Below are 17,863 nucleotides of genomic sequence, written 5' to 3'. Positions count from 1 at the left end.
TATTTATAGACCAAATATCCTGACGAATTAATTAATTAATTAATTGTATTTTATTTTATTTTTGAGATGGAGGCTCTCTCTGTCACCACATTGGAGTGCAGTGATGCTATCTTGGCTCACTGCAATCTCTGCCTCCCAGGTTCAAGCAATTTTCCTGCTTCAGCCTCTCACTTAGCTGGGATTACAAGCGCATGCCACCACACCCAGCCAATTTTTGTATTTTTAGTAGAGATGGGATTTCACCATGTTGACCAGGATGGTCTCGATCTCCTGACCTAAAATATATTTGTTGTTTATATTTCAGACTGTTTCAAAATCTAAGATCTTTCAAGGTGATTTGATATTAAAATCATCTATACTGACTTATGCAGTCCTGTACTATGACCACACCAGCAAAATGATAATTGTACAAATGGACTGTTTAACCTCTATTGATCTACATTTCTTATTTAATGCTCAACTTAGGAACAGCAGCAAAAATTATTTTACAAAAGTTAATTTTAACATGATAGGAAAAATAATTTTACTATTGACTCATATATATATATTCAATTCAGTAATTTTCACGATCTTGAAAGAGCACTCTTAGTTTTAAAGCAGAAGTTTTCTAATTCTAACCAGTGAGCCTTCTGAAGCTGATTTTTGCATTCTTAGGAACTGCAACATCTTAATTGTTCTTATATTTGAATTATAATGGAATTTTTGATCTTTCATTCTCATTACTTTTTATTTTTATTTTTTTACTGAATTCTTATTTACCAGAGACTGTTACTTATTTTTAATAATATTGAATTAATTACATTTTGACATTACCATACCATTTGGAACCCTTTTATTATTAAATATGATTCAAAAATTCATCAAAATAATCACCTTTTTATGTGTGATTATCACCATGGAGAAGGTGAGGTATAATTACTTTTAATGAATCTCAATTTATATTGTTTATGTATGACTATAGATTTTCTGAATATTTTGAAGTCTATGAATAGCTTTTAAATATTCATTTCTATTTTAAAAATTCTTATTTATATTATTTTTTCACATGATCAAATATTTTGCATAATCAAATATTTTGTAGTCTGTAGTGTTCAAATATTTTTCTTATTGTGCTCACAAGTCACCCCGGTGGCCCAGAAGTTGCAATATTTTGACATACTGAAATATACATTATCTTTCCAATATTTCTTCTTTCAAATGGAAGTAGAACAAAATTCTTTGACAGACCACATATCTTGATTTTTTTTTTGAAACTATGGTTGCATAAAATGTTTCCAGATAATATAGGGAGTACTATTTTCTTTTAATGTCAAAGGGAATCTACCTTTAGGTTCTGTAGTTTACTTAAGAGGGAGAATGGCTTTCAAGGGGTTGTCCTGTGAATTTCAAAGTGATTTTGTTGTCTGTAGCTTTTTGAGGTCAAGTTTAAGTTCACTACTAGGGCTGTGAAAAATCTTGGCAGAAAGAACTTTTACATCCTAGTGGATGTGAATTTATAAATGACTTTTACCATGTTAGCAAATCTCCCATTTACGAATGAGTCTTGAATATAACTGAGATTCATGTTCCCCAGTTGGTTATTAAGAAAACAGGAATTATATTTTCATATTGATATTAGTTTGCCATTTGCATCCAAAAGAAGTACAGGATGTGAGATCAGAAAATGATCAACACGAAAGTTGTAGGTAAATTGCTCAGAGTCAGGCAGGGAGGGATAGAGACATCACAATTTCAAGGAAAGAGTATGTTGAAAGGCATAATATAATCATGTTATCTTTGCTGCAGATTAAAACTGATTATTACCATGAGAGAAAGACCTCTAAAAAATAAAATACAGGAGTGGTACATTTTTATAGAAGTAAAGGCAGGCCTGGGTAACACTGGGGATTCTAGGAAGTTGCATAGTGACACACAGATACATACTTCTAAGGAAGGATAGAAATATAAAAAAGAAATTTTTAAGGACATAGATAAAAAGTATTTCATACCTGCAGAAAGCTGTGCAAAGGATGCCAGCATCCTTTGCATCAGCTAATGTGATCACCAAGGAAGCCATCAACTTTCAAGTCTTGCCTCTTACTTCACAGTCAGAATTCCCTTCCACCATTCCACAGCTGTAATGTTGAAAATCCTTCTTCCCTTTCAATATCACCTCCCTTACTCATATCTATTCTCTCCCTCCTTTCTGCAGTAATTTGCTTCTGCAGTTGTCTGCTTCTCAGTTTTGTCCTGCATTATGAATAGTTTCTTGTGTCTATTTCATCTATTAGGCTTTGAGATTCCTTTGTGGTCTCCATGATTGCCTTACCTGACATAAACCAGTAGGAAATAAATGTTTTTTGTTTCCTTTTTAAATTGCAATAAAATGGAAGGTGATCCGGCAAGCTCAGATAGTATCCTCCACTAGCATAAACAGCATTTACTCACACTTATTAGTGGACGATTTTACCTGTGTGCATGATTCAGGGCAAGATCTGGTTTCCTCATCCGTAGGTAGCAGGTAACAAGCTTCGTCTCAATGAAACTTGCCACGCTTGCCATGTCGTCAGCAGGTGCTTCAAATGGTTCTTCCAGAACTGCTCCTTTGCTGCAAAGCTTTAAAAAATATTACACTTTCAGAATCCTAAGAATCTTTCACGTAATTTATCTTTTAAATAAGCAAAATATGTGTTTTATTTTTATACGTTTTGCTTATGCTTGCTTATATGTTTTACATATATGTTAAAAGTATGTGTGATACTTTTTCCAACCTGCAAGTAAACTATTAATATTTTGATTATAAATTAAATAAATTGTTCCTGTTCACTATCAACTAACTGTAATATAACATAAGGGGCACATTTTACTGTAAAATGTTTCCTGTAAAATATTTTTCAAGTATGATAGGTTTTAAAGGAGTGCCAGTTGCTAAGAATGTCTGTTTTTTAAAAAAGCACACAATAACCAAAGGTATTAACAGAAAGCCAGGCATAAATCATATTAAATACCAGTGCTTTTATGAAAACCCAGCTGAGCAATGATCTAGTACACTATCAAGTTTGATTTAATGTAATAAGGGCTATCGGAAGTAAACTCCTAGGAGCCATTAACATGATCGGTGATTAATTTGAGTCTGCATCGTATTCTCTAGCATGTTATTGAAAGAAAAGAAGTGAAAATTTATTAGAATTTATTGGCAGAGGACATAGTATCTGAAAAACATGGCAAGAATATGAATTCTTAATAAAAATTCCAGGAAGTCAGTGGTTTCTGGGCATCATAGATAAACTGTAGAGAAAGAAAATACTTAATTTTTCGAGAACTCAAACATTACGAGGTGTCAATAATACGACAAGACATGATCAGCACTTTTTTCCACTGAGAGTTTTCTACTGTTCCTTGGAATGAAGGCTGATGGAAAAGAAGTCCTATCTACTGTTCACTGGCCTTATTCAGGATATCTCTTTCTTTCCTATTTTCTACCTCCATCTGTGCGTATACTGGAGGACATTTTTTTTTTTTTTTTTGCCAGAGATCATAATATTTGCGGTTAATATTTATATATACTTTAGTATCAAATTTCTTGTATTCTAAATCCTGTTTGCTTAAATGACATAGTATAAAATAATTTTTTTTATAGGTTAAGTCTTGAGATGGTTTTGTCATTTGTATGAATGCTATTGACATTTTTAAAATGCAGTTTGTTATTTGAATGTAGTTATATTGTGTTCTAAAATGCATTTACTTTCTTAGTAAAGGCTAAAATAGACTAAAGGCTAAAAAAGAACCCAGAATCTAGATGTTCAATATCCACAGTTTGAATTGGTAGTTACCTGATGCTGTTATCTTTTGCTTGGATATCTTGTCAATTCTGGAGATTCATATTATTCTTAAAACCCTTTACCAGTTGGATGAATGAAATATGTTACTTTCTTCATTTAGTAAAAAATGCTTATTGAGCATCTACGATTTGCCACACAAAATTGCCCACTTTACATTTTAATTTAAATTGATTAGGATTTTTTTTTCATAAATCTTGGCTATTTTTAGCTCTATATAAATTTCTGTTTCCTATTCCTTGCCTATTTCTATTGACATGTTAATCTTTTTATTATTAATTATAATAAGTATTTAGATATGTAAGCTATTCCTTTTCTGGTAGTAATAATAGACGCATGATAAAATGTAGGGGCTCTACCCACAAATAATCCTTCAAAAAAGTGTCAACTTTTACTCATTTTTGTAAAGGCTCTCAGAGTACATAAAACACTTCTCTCAATTATTTTGGAAAAAAAAAATTAGCGAAGACTATTTGTGGACGATACAGTGGAAATGACCTCAGCCAATGCTAAGTTTGGATGCTTCATAAAGATCAAGTGATAAAATTGGTAATAAAAGAAAACATTTAACCCAGATTTAGTAATTATTCTAGATAATCTGACCTCAGGTGTCCATGTGGCTGTAAACAGGCTTTAAAACATAATTTTAGAAAGCATGATAGTTTGAAGACGGCACTTTGAGACAGCAGCCCCTTTCTTCTGCCAACCTGATCCCACACGATCCAGAAATACCTAAACAGAGATTTCCACGAAAGAAAGAAAGAAAGAAAAAAAAGTGTGCATAAAAAGAGGCTCTCCCACACCATCGCATCAGAGAGAAACAAGGATAGGAAGGCGCGAAGACCACATAGAATGTCTATCTTCTTTCCTTTTTGTTTAAGATTTGAAGTGAAAAGGAGGTTTGAATATTTAAGACTTGGGGAAACAAAGGTTGATTTTTTTTTTAAACATAAAATTAATTAAGCCAAATGCAGCGGCTCACGCCTGTAATCCCAGCCCTTTGGGAGGCTGAGGCAAGCAGATTACTTGAGGTCAGGAGGGCAGTATCAGCATCCCGGCTCACTGCAGCCTCTGCCTGCCGCTTCAGGCGATTCTCCTGTCTCAGCCTTCCGAGTAGCTGGGATTCCAGGCGTCTGCCACCACATCCAGCTCGTTTTGTATTTTCAGTAGAGGTGGGGTTTCACCATGCTGGCCAGTCTGGTCTTGAACTGCTGACCTCAGGTGATCCACCCACCTCAGCCTCCCAACGTGCTGGGATTATAGGTGTGAGTCACTGCGCCCCACCCACTTTTTGTGGGATAATGTGGAAATCATTGAGTGAGTAGTTTCCATGAGGATATTCAGGTCCTTCATGGCAGGCAAGAGGAAGCCACCTTCAGACTACATAACAGCAAAGGCTTTCTCAATAAACACTGAGACAAAGTGAAAAGTCTCTACATAAGATTCAAGGCAAGAAAAGAAAGGAAAATGATCTATCTACCTTAACACACTAATAAGAATACTTCATGAAACCAAGCTGAAAGACAGCAGTGAAAGACAATGTAATGTAATTTTTCAATTCACATTAAAACTGGAAAATAGGCAGCCTGCTGGCTAGGCTTTATGTATGTTTGTTGAATTCTTGCTTTACCAATCAAGTATTGTAAGACTGAGAACTTTACTGTCTGTATTGAAGATTGCTTTATTTATTCTCTTCCAAAGTAGTACATCTTTGAAATAAGCTTTGCAAGAAGGCAAACTGTTAAAAATAAATGTGTTGAAGTTAAAGGTAGAATTATAGGTATATGTAGACAAAATGTTGGCATCAGAACCACGAAACAGATTCCAGATATTTTACTAAATTTTGAAATTTCTGTGTAGACATTTGTATAGACTCGGCAGTTAATTCTCCAGAAGATGAAGAAATTTAATATGGTGTGAATTTATTTAAATCTAAGAAGGGTGACTTTCTTTACCCTAAAACAAAAGGTGTTTGTCTAGAAATACATACCTTAAATCTTTGGTGAAATAAGTCATGGAGATAAGGAATAAAAACTTTTAAATTATCTGAAATAGTATATCATCGAGAAGATTTTTAATTAGAAAAAATTAAGTTCGTAGTTTACTTTTTATTTCAAAAGAAACCCTAAGATATTTGTGAATGCAGTATGGACAAATTAGAAGTCAATATTTAAGGAAAATTGCAATCTAAATTCTTATGAGTATAGCTGTTATTTTGATGAGAACCTAGATTTTAAAAATGAAATTTTAGGCTGGGTGTTGTGGCTCATGCCTGTAATACCAACTTTGCCTGTAATCTCCACTTTGGGAGGCCGAGGTGGGCAGATCACCTGAGGTCAGGAGTTCAAGACCAGCCTGGCCAACATGGCGAAACCCTGTCTGTACTAAAAATACAAAAATTAGCCAGGCATGGTGGCAGGCACCCGTAATCCCAGCTTCTAGAGAAGCTGAGGCAGAAGAATTACTTGAACCCAGGAGATAGAGTTTTCTGTGAGTCGAGATCATGTCACTGCAATCCAGTCTGGGCGACAGACTGAGACTCAGTCTCAAAAATTAATAATAATAATAAATAATAATAATAAATGTCAGTACTAAATTGGAATCATAAGCTCAAATTTTTTAATTTTTTTACATTTTACAAAAAATTTGCTATTTTTACAAAATTGCTATTTTTTACGAAAAATTGCTATTTTTCTGCAAATATGATAATTGTACTTTGGAGCTGTAAAATAATTTTCCTTAGGTTTCTCAAAGTTTTTTTAAGAAATAAATATCTAAACTACCTTTAGAAATTGTGCACAAAGGGATTTTAAGTTTTGTTTAAAGACAGATACAAATAACATAAACCACATTAGTTACAGAAATAATATTAAATAATATGTAGTGTGCCACATTATTAAAAATGCAACCACACATTTTTCTTTAATTGGGATCATCACTATCCAGATTAATATTGCTAATAGTTTCTCCCTTATTAAAATACTGTCTGATGAGTGTTTGCTCATTGTATTCCTGGAATATAATTTTCAGTGATCACTGACAATTTAGAAGAGAACGATAAATCTGGAAAAACATGGCATCATTTGAGTCATCAAATGTCAATGAATATATATATACATATATATATATATATAGTCTATGAATATATATATATTCATCAATTGGTAATTTTTAAGGTTTTTGGAAATTATTTAAAAAAACTAAAGATGAGGAGAAAGTTATGCATAGCCCTACCACCATATATATAATTGCCATTAATTTTTGCATATTTCTTTCTATAAATTTTGTGTTTTTGTGTCATAATAGAAGATATATTACATAATTTTTACACAGCTTTTCATATGCTCTGCTTTTTTTTTTAAATTGGAAAATGAAAACATGTTAATTACATGTTATAATTATAGTTGAAGATTTCAATATTCTCTCAGCAAATGACAGAAATATTAGAGAGAAAACCAGTAAAGATAGTTCTGAACAACATAATCAACCAACAGGATGTAATTGACATTTTACATACATATATACGTTATATATATATGACTAGAAAACACAGGACCCAGCAATCCCATTACTGGGTATATATCCAAAGCAGTATAAATCATTGTATTATAAAGACATATGCCCATGTATGTTTATTGCAGCACTATTTACAATAGCAATGACATGGAACCAACCCAAATGCCCATCGATGATAGACTGGATAAATGTGGTACATATACCACATTCCATACATATTCCATATACGTGGAATACTATGTATATGGAATATACAGGGGCAGCCAAGGTGTCATTTATGTGTCAGTTCATTTGTGGTGATGTAGAATTAGCTTTTTCATGCCCTTACCCTTAGAATCCACTCATTCCCTTTCCCACTAGTCTAGGTCCTAAAGAGGCCTTGCTTTCACCCTCGTATGCCTTTTACGAGTACTAAGTATATGATATTTTGTCAGCAGAACACAATGCTATTGCCCCAAAGTAAAAGAAACCACTTCTGGTCAGTCAACACCACCAGCAAATATAAAAAAGAAATCTTTCTCTTTTCTAAAAGACTTCCCCAACATTTACCCCATGGCTGCACAGTTGGTGGGGTCCTGCCGGAGAGGAAGAGACACTCAGACCAGAGGAGGGGGTGTGCATGCGCCTACTCGCTTGCTAGAAGTAGATTCTGGACAGTCAGCTCTTCATCTGCCCAACTCTGTAGCATCTGCGTTGCCTAGTCAACAACACATGCCAGGGCCTATTGGGAGGTGAGTGATGAGGGGAGGGAACTTACAGGATGGGCCAATAGGGGCAGCAAACCACCATGGCACACGTATACCTATGTGACAAGCCTGAATGTTCTGCACATGTATTGTTTTATTTTAGAAGAAATAAAGAAAAAAACCACATATGTAAAACATTCCACTCACTAGTGGAATACACGTTTTTCTCACCTGCCCATAAAAAATTCACCAATGTAGAACATACCCTGGGCTATAAAACGAACGAACCTCAACACATTGAGAAAACGGAAATAATTCAGAGCATGTTCTCTGACCATAAGGGAATCAAAACTTAGTGGTAAAAAAAACTCCAAAGTAATCTAATTTGAAAGTGAACAAAAGACATGAACAAACATTTCACTGAAGATGGTATACATATGGCGGATAAGCACATAAAAAGATGTTTGACATCATCATTCATTAGAGAGATGCAAATTGAGATTACAATGAGGTATCACTGAGCATTGAAGGACATCTAGATCGCTTTCAGTTTGGGGCGATTACGAATGAATAAAATAAAACAATAGTGGCAAATTCCAAAAACTGAGAATGCTGAGAAAATGGATCGCTCCATCCTACATTGCTGATAGTAGTGTGAAATGGTACAGCCACTAGAGAAAATCATATGGAGAAAAGAGTTTTTAAGCCATTTATACAACTCAACAGTTGCTCTCCTGAGCACTTATTCCAGAGAAATTCTTATGTTCACACAAAAATCTGTACAAGAATATTCATAGCAACTTCCTTCGTAATAGCCCCAAACTGAAAGCAATCTAGATGTCCTTCAATGGGTGAATGATTAAACAAACTGCTACATCCGTACTAAGACCACTACTTTGCAGTGAGAAGGCACGAACCAGTGATACATGCAATGACTTGAATGAATCTCTAGGGAATATGCTGAGTAAAAGAAATCTGATCTCAAACTGTTACATACAATATGATTACATGACACAATTTCAGGAATGGAGAAAAGATTAGTGACAATGAGGAACTAGGGACTACATAGGTACACAGGTGTTGTGCTTATACAAGTCGAGAGAAAAGAACCCTGTGGTGAGGAAACTGTAATGGATCTTGAATATGGTAGGTGGATATGCAGATTTACACATCATAAAATTGCACATACAAAATACACACACATGTACACGAGTGAAAATGCAAGTAAAATAAGATTGGTGGATTGCCTCAGTGTTAATATTCTAGTTTTGCAAGATATTGCCTCTGAGGGAAACTGCATAAATGGTATACGAGATCTCTCTGTATTACAACTGCCAATGAATCTGTAATTATCTTAAAGTAAAATTTAATTAAAAATAATAATGTTAAAAGTTAGATGCATTTAATTTTATTCCTTCCTTTATTTTATTCAGGACAAATTTAATCACGTTTAACTGGGGTTTTGGATGAGAGGATAAATCGTTATCTAAAGGAAGGCGTTTTCCATAAGGTTTTACTGTATTAAATTATAGGTAGATTTTCATAATGAGTCACAACTGATAATGAGGTTTGTTTTGAAGTGTCATTCACAAGCCATTGTAGAAGGATACATCAGCCCCGCCACATCTTCGTTATTATGATCTGTTGTTTTAGGACACTGGCCATAAGGTGAGGATTGTGTTTAGCGATATTTGTAGAAGGAAATTGGCAAGTCCTTTTGTATAACAACTTTGTTATTTTTATTTTTGTTTTTCTTAATGATCTTTTAGTTTGTTAGCACTCATTTACAAGTATTTTTTTTTTTCAAAAAGAGCATATGTGGATGGTAACTTTTCTCAGCTCATGAATAGCTAAGAATGTATTTAGTTGCTGACATGTAAGAAATGTGGTTGAGTATATATTTCTTGGGAAATAATCATTTTTTCTGTAAATACACAGATCGCCATTTACATTGTGGTATTTCACATGCAGACAAGAAAAAAAATAATCCTTTTTAAATGAAACCAGGCATAATTTAAAATAACTTACGTTGAAATTTCTTCCTTTCTCCCAAATGTGTAGTATTTTTTTCTTTTTATAATTCAAAATTACTACTACTGTGAGTCCACATGTTTTATTTTCATGTATTTTGCCTGAAAATAGATAACTTCTGTGTTTGCATACTCATGTATTTATTTTTCTCACTTAGAAAAGTTTTCTTCAGTTACATCTCTGATTATTGGTACCGTTTCAACTGTAGTGTTTTCTTTCTTAAGAAAATAATTGTTAAGCTGCATCTTTCGCCTCTATTATTCCTATCTGTTAGGCTCTCTGATATTTTTCACCTCTGCCTTTTAGGAGAATGTTTCAAGACTGTTGGCTGCATCATTCATCTTTATTTTCATTATTTACTTTATAGTTCTTTTTATAAGCCAATGCTAGTGATAATAAGTGCAAACATTCAAATACTGCTAACTTAGTATGTGGGATTTTCCCTAGGCACCTGAGCCTAGAGTCTGTGCGTTTAATCACTGCACCAGAGCCACGCAGTGCCATTCCATGAACTACCAGTACGCATTAACTGCAGAAACAGAGTAAGTGTTTAGAAACTTTTACAGCAATTCCACAGAAAAATATTACCTCTATTAAATCTCATAATAAAAAAATAGGATTTGAATTTTATGTCTTATTTTTACTTTGTTTTTCCTAGTAATTCATTTTTGCTATATTTAACAAAGTATTGGTCCGCCAGAGATTGGGAGAGAAATACAACAAAACAGAACTAGTTCTTCATGACAGATAGAGAAAAAAACTCTAGCAACCTGTTAGGAATTTAGATAATTCAGACATTATAAAGAAAAAAATTCAAAATTCTATCATCAATACATCTATATCTATAGTGTGGATATATCTATAGAGTTTCTATCTATCTCTATCCATCCATTTACAAAGATGGTATTGTTATCCATACTACTGTGTAATCTGCTTGTTTGTTTCTCTGAATATATCATGAACATTTTCATGTTAACAAATATGTAGATCATTATTATAAGTGGCTGCATAATTTTATTACATCTCCATTTAATGCTTTTCCTAATGGGAAACTTCCCTAGTGACACTGAAAGTTCTCAGTATCATACATAATGTACATTGAACAGCCTTGTGTATACATCTTGCCCACGTGTTTGATCATTTTCAAATTGTTATGTTCTATCTGTTATACTGTATGCTTACATATTGGAATTGCTGAGTCAGGAGTATACAGTCTAATCCAGAAAATACTAATACTTCAGAATATACACCATAAAAGTGTTCTCCAGGAAAATTTTACACTTCTATAAGAAGGTCAAAGTTCTTGTTATACTCTTAGAACATTTTGAATGCCTGTGTGCTAGTGGTGTTATCCCCTGGGGCTCTTTCTTAGTACTTTGCAGTTTTGTTTATTGTCTTTCTTAATTAGAATCGCCAGAGGTTTGATTATTGTGTTTTCTCTAAAAACAACAAACTCTTAGATTAATTGATTAAGTCTCTTATTCTGCTTTCTAATTCATTAGTTTTGGCTTTTATCTTGGCTTTTTGTTTTTCTCTTTTGCTTTCCTTAGGTTTTTGTTTTCTTAGTTCTTTTATTAATGTCTTTTTTTGTTTGTTTGTTTTTTTCTCTTAATCCCCAATGTGATAGTATGCTAATGTCTTTAGTTGAATACTTAGCTCATTTATCTTACTTTTTCTTGTATATAAATTTGTTGTATGCTTCTTTACTCTACTTAGGAAAAAAATTCATAGCTTCTATTTCCACCTTTTTTTTTTTTTAACCAAGAGCTAGTTAAGAAAGTGTGAGCTATTATTTTTAAAAACTTTACCACCAACTTTCCTTGTAAGATTAGACTTTTTTGCATATTTGTTATTCATTTATATTTAAGTTACTTGTAAGATTAGACTTTTTTGCATATTTTTTATTCATTTATATTTAATCATTTATGGATTATCTGCTTAGTTCCTTTACGATTTGTATTTTACATTTTTACTGTTCTTTTTTGTTGTTATTGTTGTTAATTTCTGTGAGATGAGCCATGGAAGCATGGGGTTTGGACAGGTTATGCATTTCTTTTCCCATCCTACATAAATGAACTCCGCTGGATAAATGTCTCTATCCCATTGGTAGCCTTTTTTTTTTTTTTCAGTGTACAGATGTTACACCTGCACAGAAGCCCAGCATTGAGTGAACGTCCTTTGTTATGTGGATGAAGGTCAGTCTGAGAATGAAGCTAATATAGAAGAAAGAGAGCCGATCAGGTGCAGTGGCTCATGCTTGTAATCCCAGCACACTGAGAGGCTGAGGCAGGTGGATCACCTGAGGTCAGGAGTTCTAGACCAGCCTAGCCAACGTGGTGAAATCCCATCTTTACTAAAAATACAAAAAAATTAGCTGGGCGTGGTGGTGGGCACCTGTAATCTCAGCTACTCAGGAGGCTGAGGTAGGAGAACTGCTGGAACCCAGGAGGTGGAGGTTGCAGATGATAGCAGATGCTCGAATTGATAGCATTGATATCACTGATAGCAGACAGCACATATCGTTGATAGCAGATGCTAGAATTGATTTGTTAAATGGAAGGTTCTCTACATCATGCTACTTGTTTTAAGTTATGCTTTTCATTACTTTTTAAACCTTAGTACATAGAACCTCTGTTAGAAATTCAGTAGACCTTTTCTGTATAACTCTCAATGATTTTCTTTTGGAAATATGGTTTCTGGATTCCAAATGAGTTTAATACTTCCATGCTTTTTTTCACTATGTAGCATCTATTCAAAGGTATATCTTTGTATAATAAGAGAGTAATCTGAGTCAAATGACTGCTGATAGATTGAGTCAGTGGTTTTTCTGGGTTCTCCTGCAACACACCTCAGTGCTGTTAGAACTTTTATATATAGAACTTTCTTTGCCAGAGTTGGAAGCGGAAAAACATCCCAGAGTTCTATCACCAGCCTTCACTACTCTTGCTCTCACCACCTCTTCTTATAAACATCATATCCCAAGGTATACCACCACTTGTCCATTTCCACCATGGACATGATAAATGGGATTAACATTTATATATGGATACACAGGGAGAGACACTAACTAGGGGATAAAATAGCACAGAGAGCCCCAGATATAAGTCCTTGAGCAGAAGGGAGCAGATACTGTTGGCACTCTAGTTGCAAGGGTCTTGTGTCTCTGAGTTGGGCATGCAACGGGTATCAGTAACAATCTACTTTTTATCAGCTGTTCTTTTTTGTGGCTTTGTTTTTCAGAAATTTCACTTGGTGCTTCATAGATTTTTATAGTTATTCTACTTTTAAAAAATCTCTTCCTGTGGGTTAATGTATATGGAGGGATGAGAATTGTGCATAACAATTAGCCTCCATCCTAACCTGTAGATTCCTTAATGGAATCTTTAAAATTCATTCTCAGATGCCCAACTAAATGTTCAAGACATCAAGCGTCTTGCAATTAATGGTTTTCAATTTTAATAAATATCTTTTTATACTCCCTTAACTGGGTGGAGAGAAGCTCTGCACTGTAGAACGACACTCATTGGTTTTACATTTTCTACGATTTTGTTACATGAAAGAGGAATGAATCAGCAAGCTCATCACTTGTAACTTTCCACATGGTGCCACATGGATCTACTAAAGTGTCTCCCTGGGAGAGTCAGAGTATACAGGGCTAAGAGATGCGAAGAATTATGTTCACACATCAGTGGACTTAAATGTACGATCAGGTTTCAGGAGGAATGCTTTTCAGCCAAGTAGGCCATGATGTGATCTCTATTAAATTTATGGGAAATGAGGTTACTCCCTGGGTGAGAAGCTGTTAAATGATAGTAAAAAGTAATTAATCACTCCTACTTTTATTTGTTAAAATAGCTGTGCTTCAGCCTTTTTTTTTTTTTGGCCAGGTAACCTTAAAATAGAGGCGTGGCCACAGTGGATTCATTCTACTGTGTTTCAACTTGATCTGACCAGCTAGTAATTTGCTTATGCTCTGAAGCATGTAGATGATACACATTAACCTTCAGAGTTTTTGTTTCAGGGATACCCCTAAATTCCAATTGTCTAATGTGGAAAGCAGATTGGATACATGGCAGGAGTGAGATGAATTATATAATAAACCTTCTTTCCTTCTTGGCATGTGTTTTAACTCATAAAGGTAATGACTTTAAAATTAAAATGTTAAAAGTGTGTTTATTTTAAGGTCATTATTTGTATTGTAAAATAAATATAATATCACATGCAAACTCAGATCTTGTACCTTGACTAATAGCTAGTATTTATTGATATTATATATTTAGCACAGACTTAAGATCTTTATATATTTCATCCCATTAAATATTATTCTTTATAGATGGTATATTATTAAATATTGTAACTCCCAATTTTCTGATGAGATAAGTGTGACTAACTTTCCAGACAATAAGTGTTAGAGCTATGATTGAAATTCAGGTCTGCAGTTTCATTTAGCTCCTATGTCCTCTAGGTAGTATAAAAGACTACTTCTCAACTGGCCATTAATGTTAGTCACAATTCAATATTAGAGCAGTGGTTCCCAATGTTTTTGGCACCAGAAATTGGTTTCATGGAAGATGTTTTTTCCACGGACGGGAAAAAACAGTTTCCGGAACAAAACAGTTCCACGTCGTATCATCAGGCATTAGATTCTCATAAGGAGCGTACAACTTGGCTAGAACCCTTGCATAAGCAGTTCACAACAGGGTTTGTGCTCCTGTGAGAATTTAATGTCTCCGCTGACCTGACAGGAGGCAGAGCTCAGGTAGTAATGCTCATTGGCCCCCGACTCACCTCTCGTTGTGTGACCCTGTTCCTAGGAGGCCACAATTAGGGACCCGTGTCTTAGAGGGACAAATGTGAATCCCAACAGTTATCATTAATATTGTTTTCTTAATCTATGACCAGTCTATCCATGTCTATATTCATAATTGTCTATATACCATCTACATCTATATCCATGTCATCTATATCTATATATCATTAGACTAGCATTGAGGAAATAATAGAATATAGAATATGCAAGAAAAGAGTAAGTCAATGTGTATGGAGCAACCATATGAGGTACTTTTACTTGCATTAATCACTTATGTCTTGCAATCGCCTGTTTTATAAATGAAGTAGATAGTTCACTAATTCAAGAAGCAGAGAAGGCTAGATCATGCAAAAGCGGAAAGAAGGGCTACATGGTTGGTAAGAGTGAGCAAAAGAAGAGATGGCAGAGCTGTTACAGAGAGAAAAGGGGGATGGTTCGTATCAAGATCACAGAGTTCCTGTGATCCTGGGTCCAGTGATGAAGGCTTTGGTTAGTAGCAGTGAGCACCCTGGTCAGCCAATGTCTGTCATATCAGAACCACCAGCTCACTAGGCAGGGGAATTTCTACTCTATTCTTTTGCTGAACTGTAGTTAAGATAAAAATTAATATTTTTGGGATGCTGGATAATAACTGAGTTTTTATGAGGCCTTTTGCCTTAATATACAAACTGCAGATTTACTACAGATTTTTACAATTTACATTTTCGTTAATTAAATGTTTTTCATAATGTCATTTTGTTTAAGTGTAAGTGGGAAAAATTAGGCCATCTGGGAGTGTATAGTTTGCTTAGAAATGTTGGAATAACCAAACTAAGACAAGTTAGATATTAAAAAGTTAAATGGAATGTGATGGCTCACGCCTGTAATTCCAGCACTTTGAGCGGCCGAGACGGGCAGATCGCTTGAGGTCAGGAGTTTGAGCCCAGCTTGGCCAACATGGTGAAACATTGTCTCTACTAAAATACAAAAATTAGCCAGTTGTTGTGACACTGTAATCCCAGCTACTCAGGAGGCTGAGGCAGGAGAATCTCTTAAACTCGGGAGGCAGAGATTGTAGTGAGCTGAGGTCACGCCATTGCACTCCAGCCTGGGTAACAGAGTGAGACTCTGTTAAAAAAAAAAAAGAGAGAAAGAGAGAGAGAGAGGCAGAAGAGATGGAAGTGAGGTATAGAAACAGCTGGATTGGTTATAGCTGGGTGTTTGCCTTATTTGAACACTGTTTGAACAGTTGGCTGCAGTTGATTGCCCAAAGCTTGGTGATTGGCACAAGAGTAGGCTACGGTCTGTTTATACTTCCACTTGTTACAGTTCAAGATGCACAGAAAAACTTTTAGCATGAACTTAGAATATGTAAGGAGGCAACTTTTGGCTAAACTTGATTTAACAATGCTGAGGATCCTGCACAAAGAAGTGAACAAGAGACACTGGGGTCTACTTGATGGTGAAGGGTGGGAGGAGAAAGAAGAGCAGAAAAAAATAACTGTTGGGTACTAGGCTTAACACCTGGGTGATGAAATAATCTGTGCAACAAACTCCTGTGACATGAGTTTACCTGTATAACAAACCCTCACATGTGCCCCGAACCTAAAATAAAAGTTAAAAAATCGTATTTAAAAAGTTACATGCACAGTGGACTGTGCCTTGCAGTTTGGGTACCAGCTCAGCCAGAGTAAAATAAAGCACTAGATTTCTGAAGCCTCAAATTCCAGGTATTTGGTGCTGCATAGCATTTCTAGATACACCCTGGGGCAGAAGAAGATCTGCTGGCTTCCTGACAGAATTTAACATCTGCTGACTCATGTGGTTTTGGGCTTTGAATAAACATCAGCAGCCACCAGACAGTAGTGGTCACAGGCCTTGGGTGAGCCCCAGTATTGTTCTGGTCTGCAAGACTTCAGATGTGACCTTGCACAGTGTCAGACATCATGACCTTGGGAGTGCCTGTCTCAATCTTCCTCCAACTCAAGGCAGCCCAGCATGGAGAGACTCATGACTGGGAGAGAGGGAAGGGAGCAAAAGACATTTCCTAGTAAGCCAGGGGATTCTTCCTTATCTTACTCAAGACCACTGAGGCTGGGTATTTAACTCTGCAAGAGTCACAGTTGTCCTGGTCTTAGGATACTACCTAGTGCTGAAATGGCTGCAGTGACCACAGGCTTAGGACAAAATGCTTAATCCCCTTTGAATTAATAAAAAGCCCTCTTAAGAAGGATAGATACAAACAAGCCTAGACTGCGGAGACTAGAAAAAATACCTAACTCTTTAATGCCCAGGCATCAACAAACATCCATAAGCAGCAACAACATTCAGGAAAACATTACTTCATCAAATTGTCTAGATAAGGCACCAGTGACCCCTCCCAGAGTGACAAAGATATGTGGACTTTCAGACAGAAAATTCAAAATAGCTGTCTTGAGCAAGATCAAAGAACTTGAAGACAACACAGGAAAGGAATTCAGAATTTCCTTAGAGAAACACAGATTTTTAAATAATAAGAAATTAAATAGAAATTCTAGAGCTGAAAAATTCAGTTGACAAACTGATAGATGCATCAGAGTTTCTCAATACCAGACTGATCAAGCAGAAGAAAGATTTAGTGAGCTCAAAGGCAGGCTAAATTAAAATATACAATCAGAGGAGGAAAAGGAAGAAGAGTAAAAAAAAATTAAGCACACCTACAAGATCTAGAAAACAACCTCAACAAAGACATGAAATCAACCTGGATGCCCAATAACAGTGGACTGGATAAAGAAATTGTGGTACATATACACCATGGAGTACTACAGAACCATAAAAAAGAAGACTTGGCAGCAACGTGGATAATGTTGGCGGCTGTTATTTTAAGTGAATTAATGTAGGAAAGGAAAACGAATACCGTATATTCTCACGTATAAGTGGGACGTAAACATTGGGTACAAATGAAGACAACAACGGGGACAATAGAAACTCGGGCCTACTTGAAGACGGAGAGTGGGAGGAGGGTGAGGATTGGAAAACTACCT

General features: G+C 35.2%; 1 protein-coding gene across 1 annotated transcript in view; it reads right to left on the bottom strand.

The window, feature by feature from the left end:
• The window catches only part of SPATA16 (spermatogenesis associated 16), a 227,602-nt gene that overhangs the window by 149,222 nt on the left and 60,517 nt on the right, over nucleotides 1–17,863 (bottom strand). Inside the window, exon 3 of the mRNA XM_003925112.3 lies at nucleotides 2,450–2,595. Coding sequence (XP_003925161.1) covers nucleotides 2,450–2,595 — 146 coding nt within the window. The remainder of the gene's footprint in view (nucleotides 1–2,449; nucleotides 2,596–17,863) is intronic.

Source organism: Saimiri boliviensis, chromosome 9 (genome assembly GCF_048565385.1).
Source record: "Saimiri boliviensis isolate mSaiBol1 chromosome 9, mSaiBol1.pri, whole genome shotgun sequence".
NCBI classification, from domain to species: domain Eukaryota; kingdom Metazoa; phylum Chordata; class Mammalia; order Primates; family Cebidae; genus Saimiri; species Saimiri boliviensis.
This window is presented reverse-complemented; position numbering and strand designations above follow the sequence as displayed.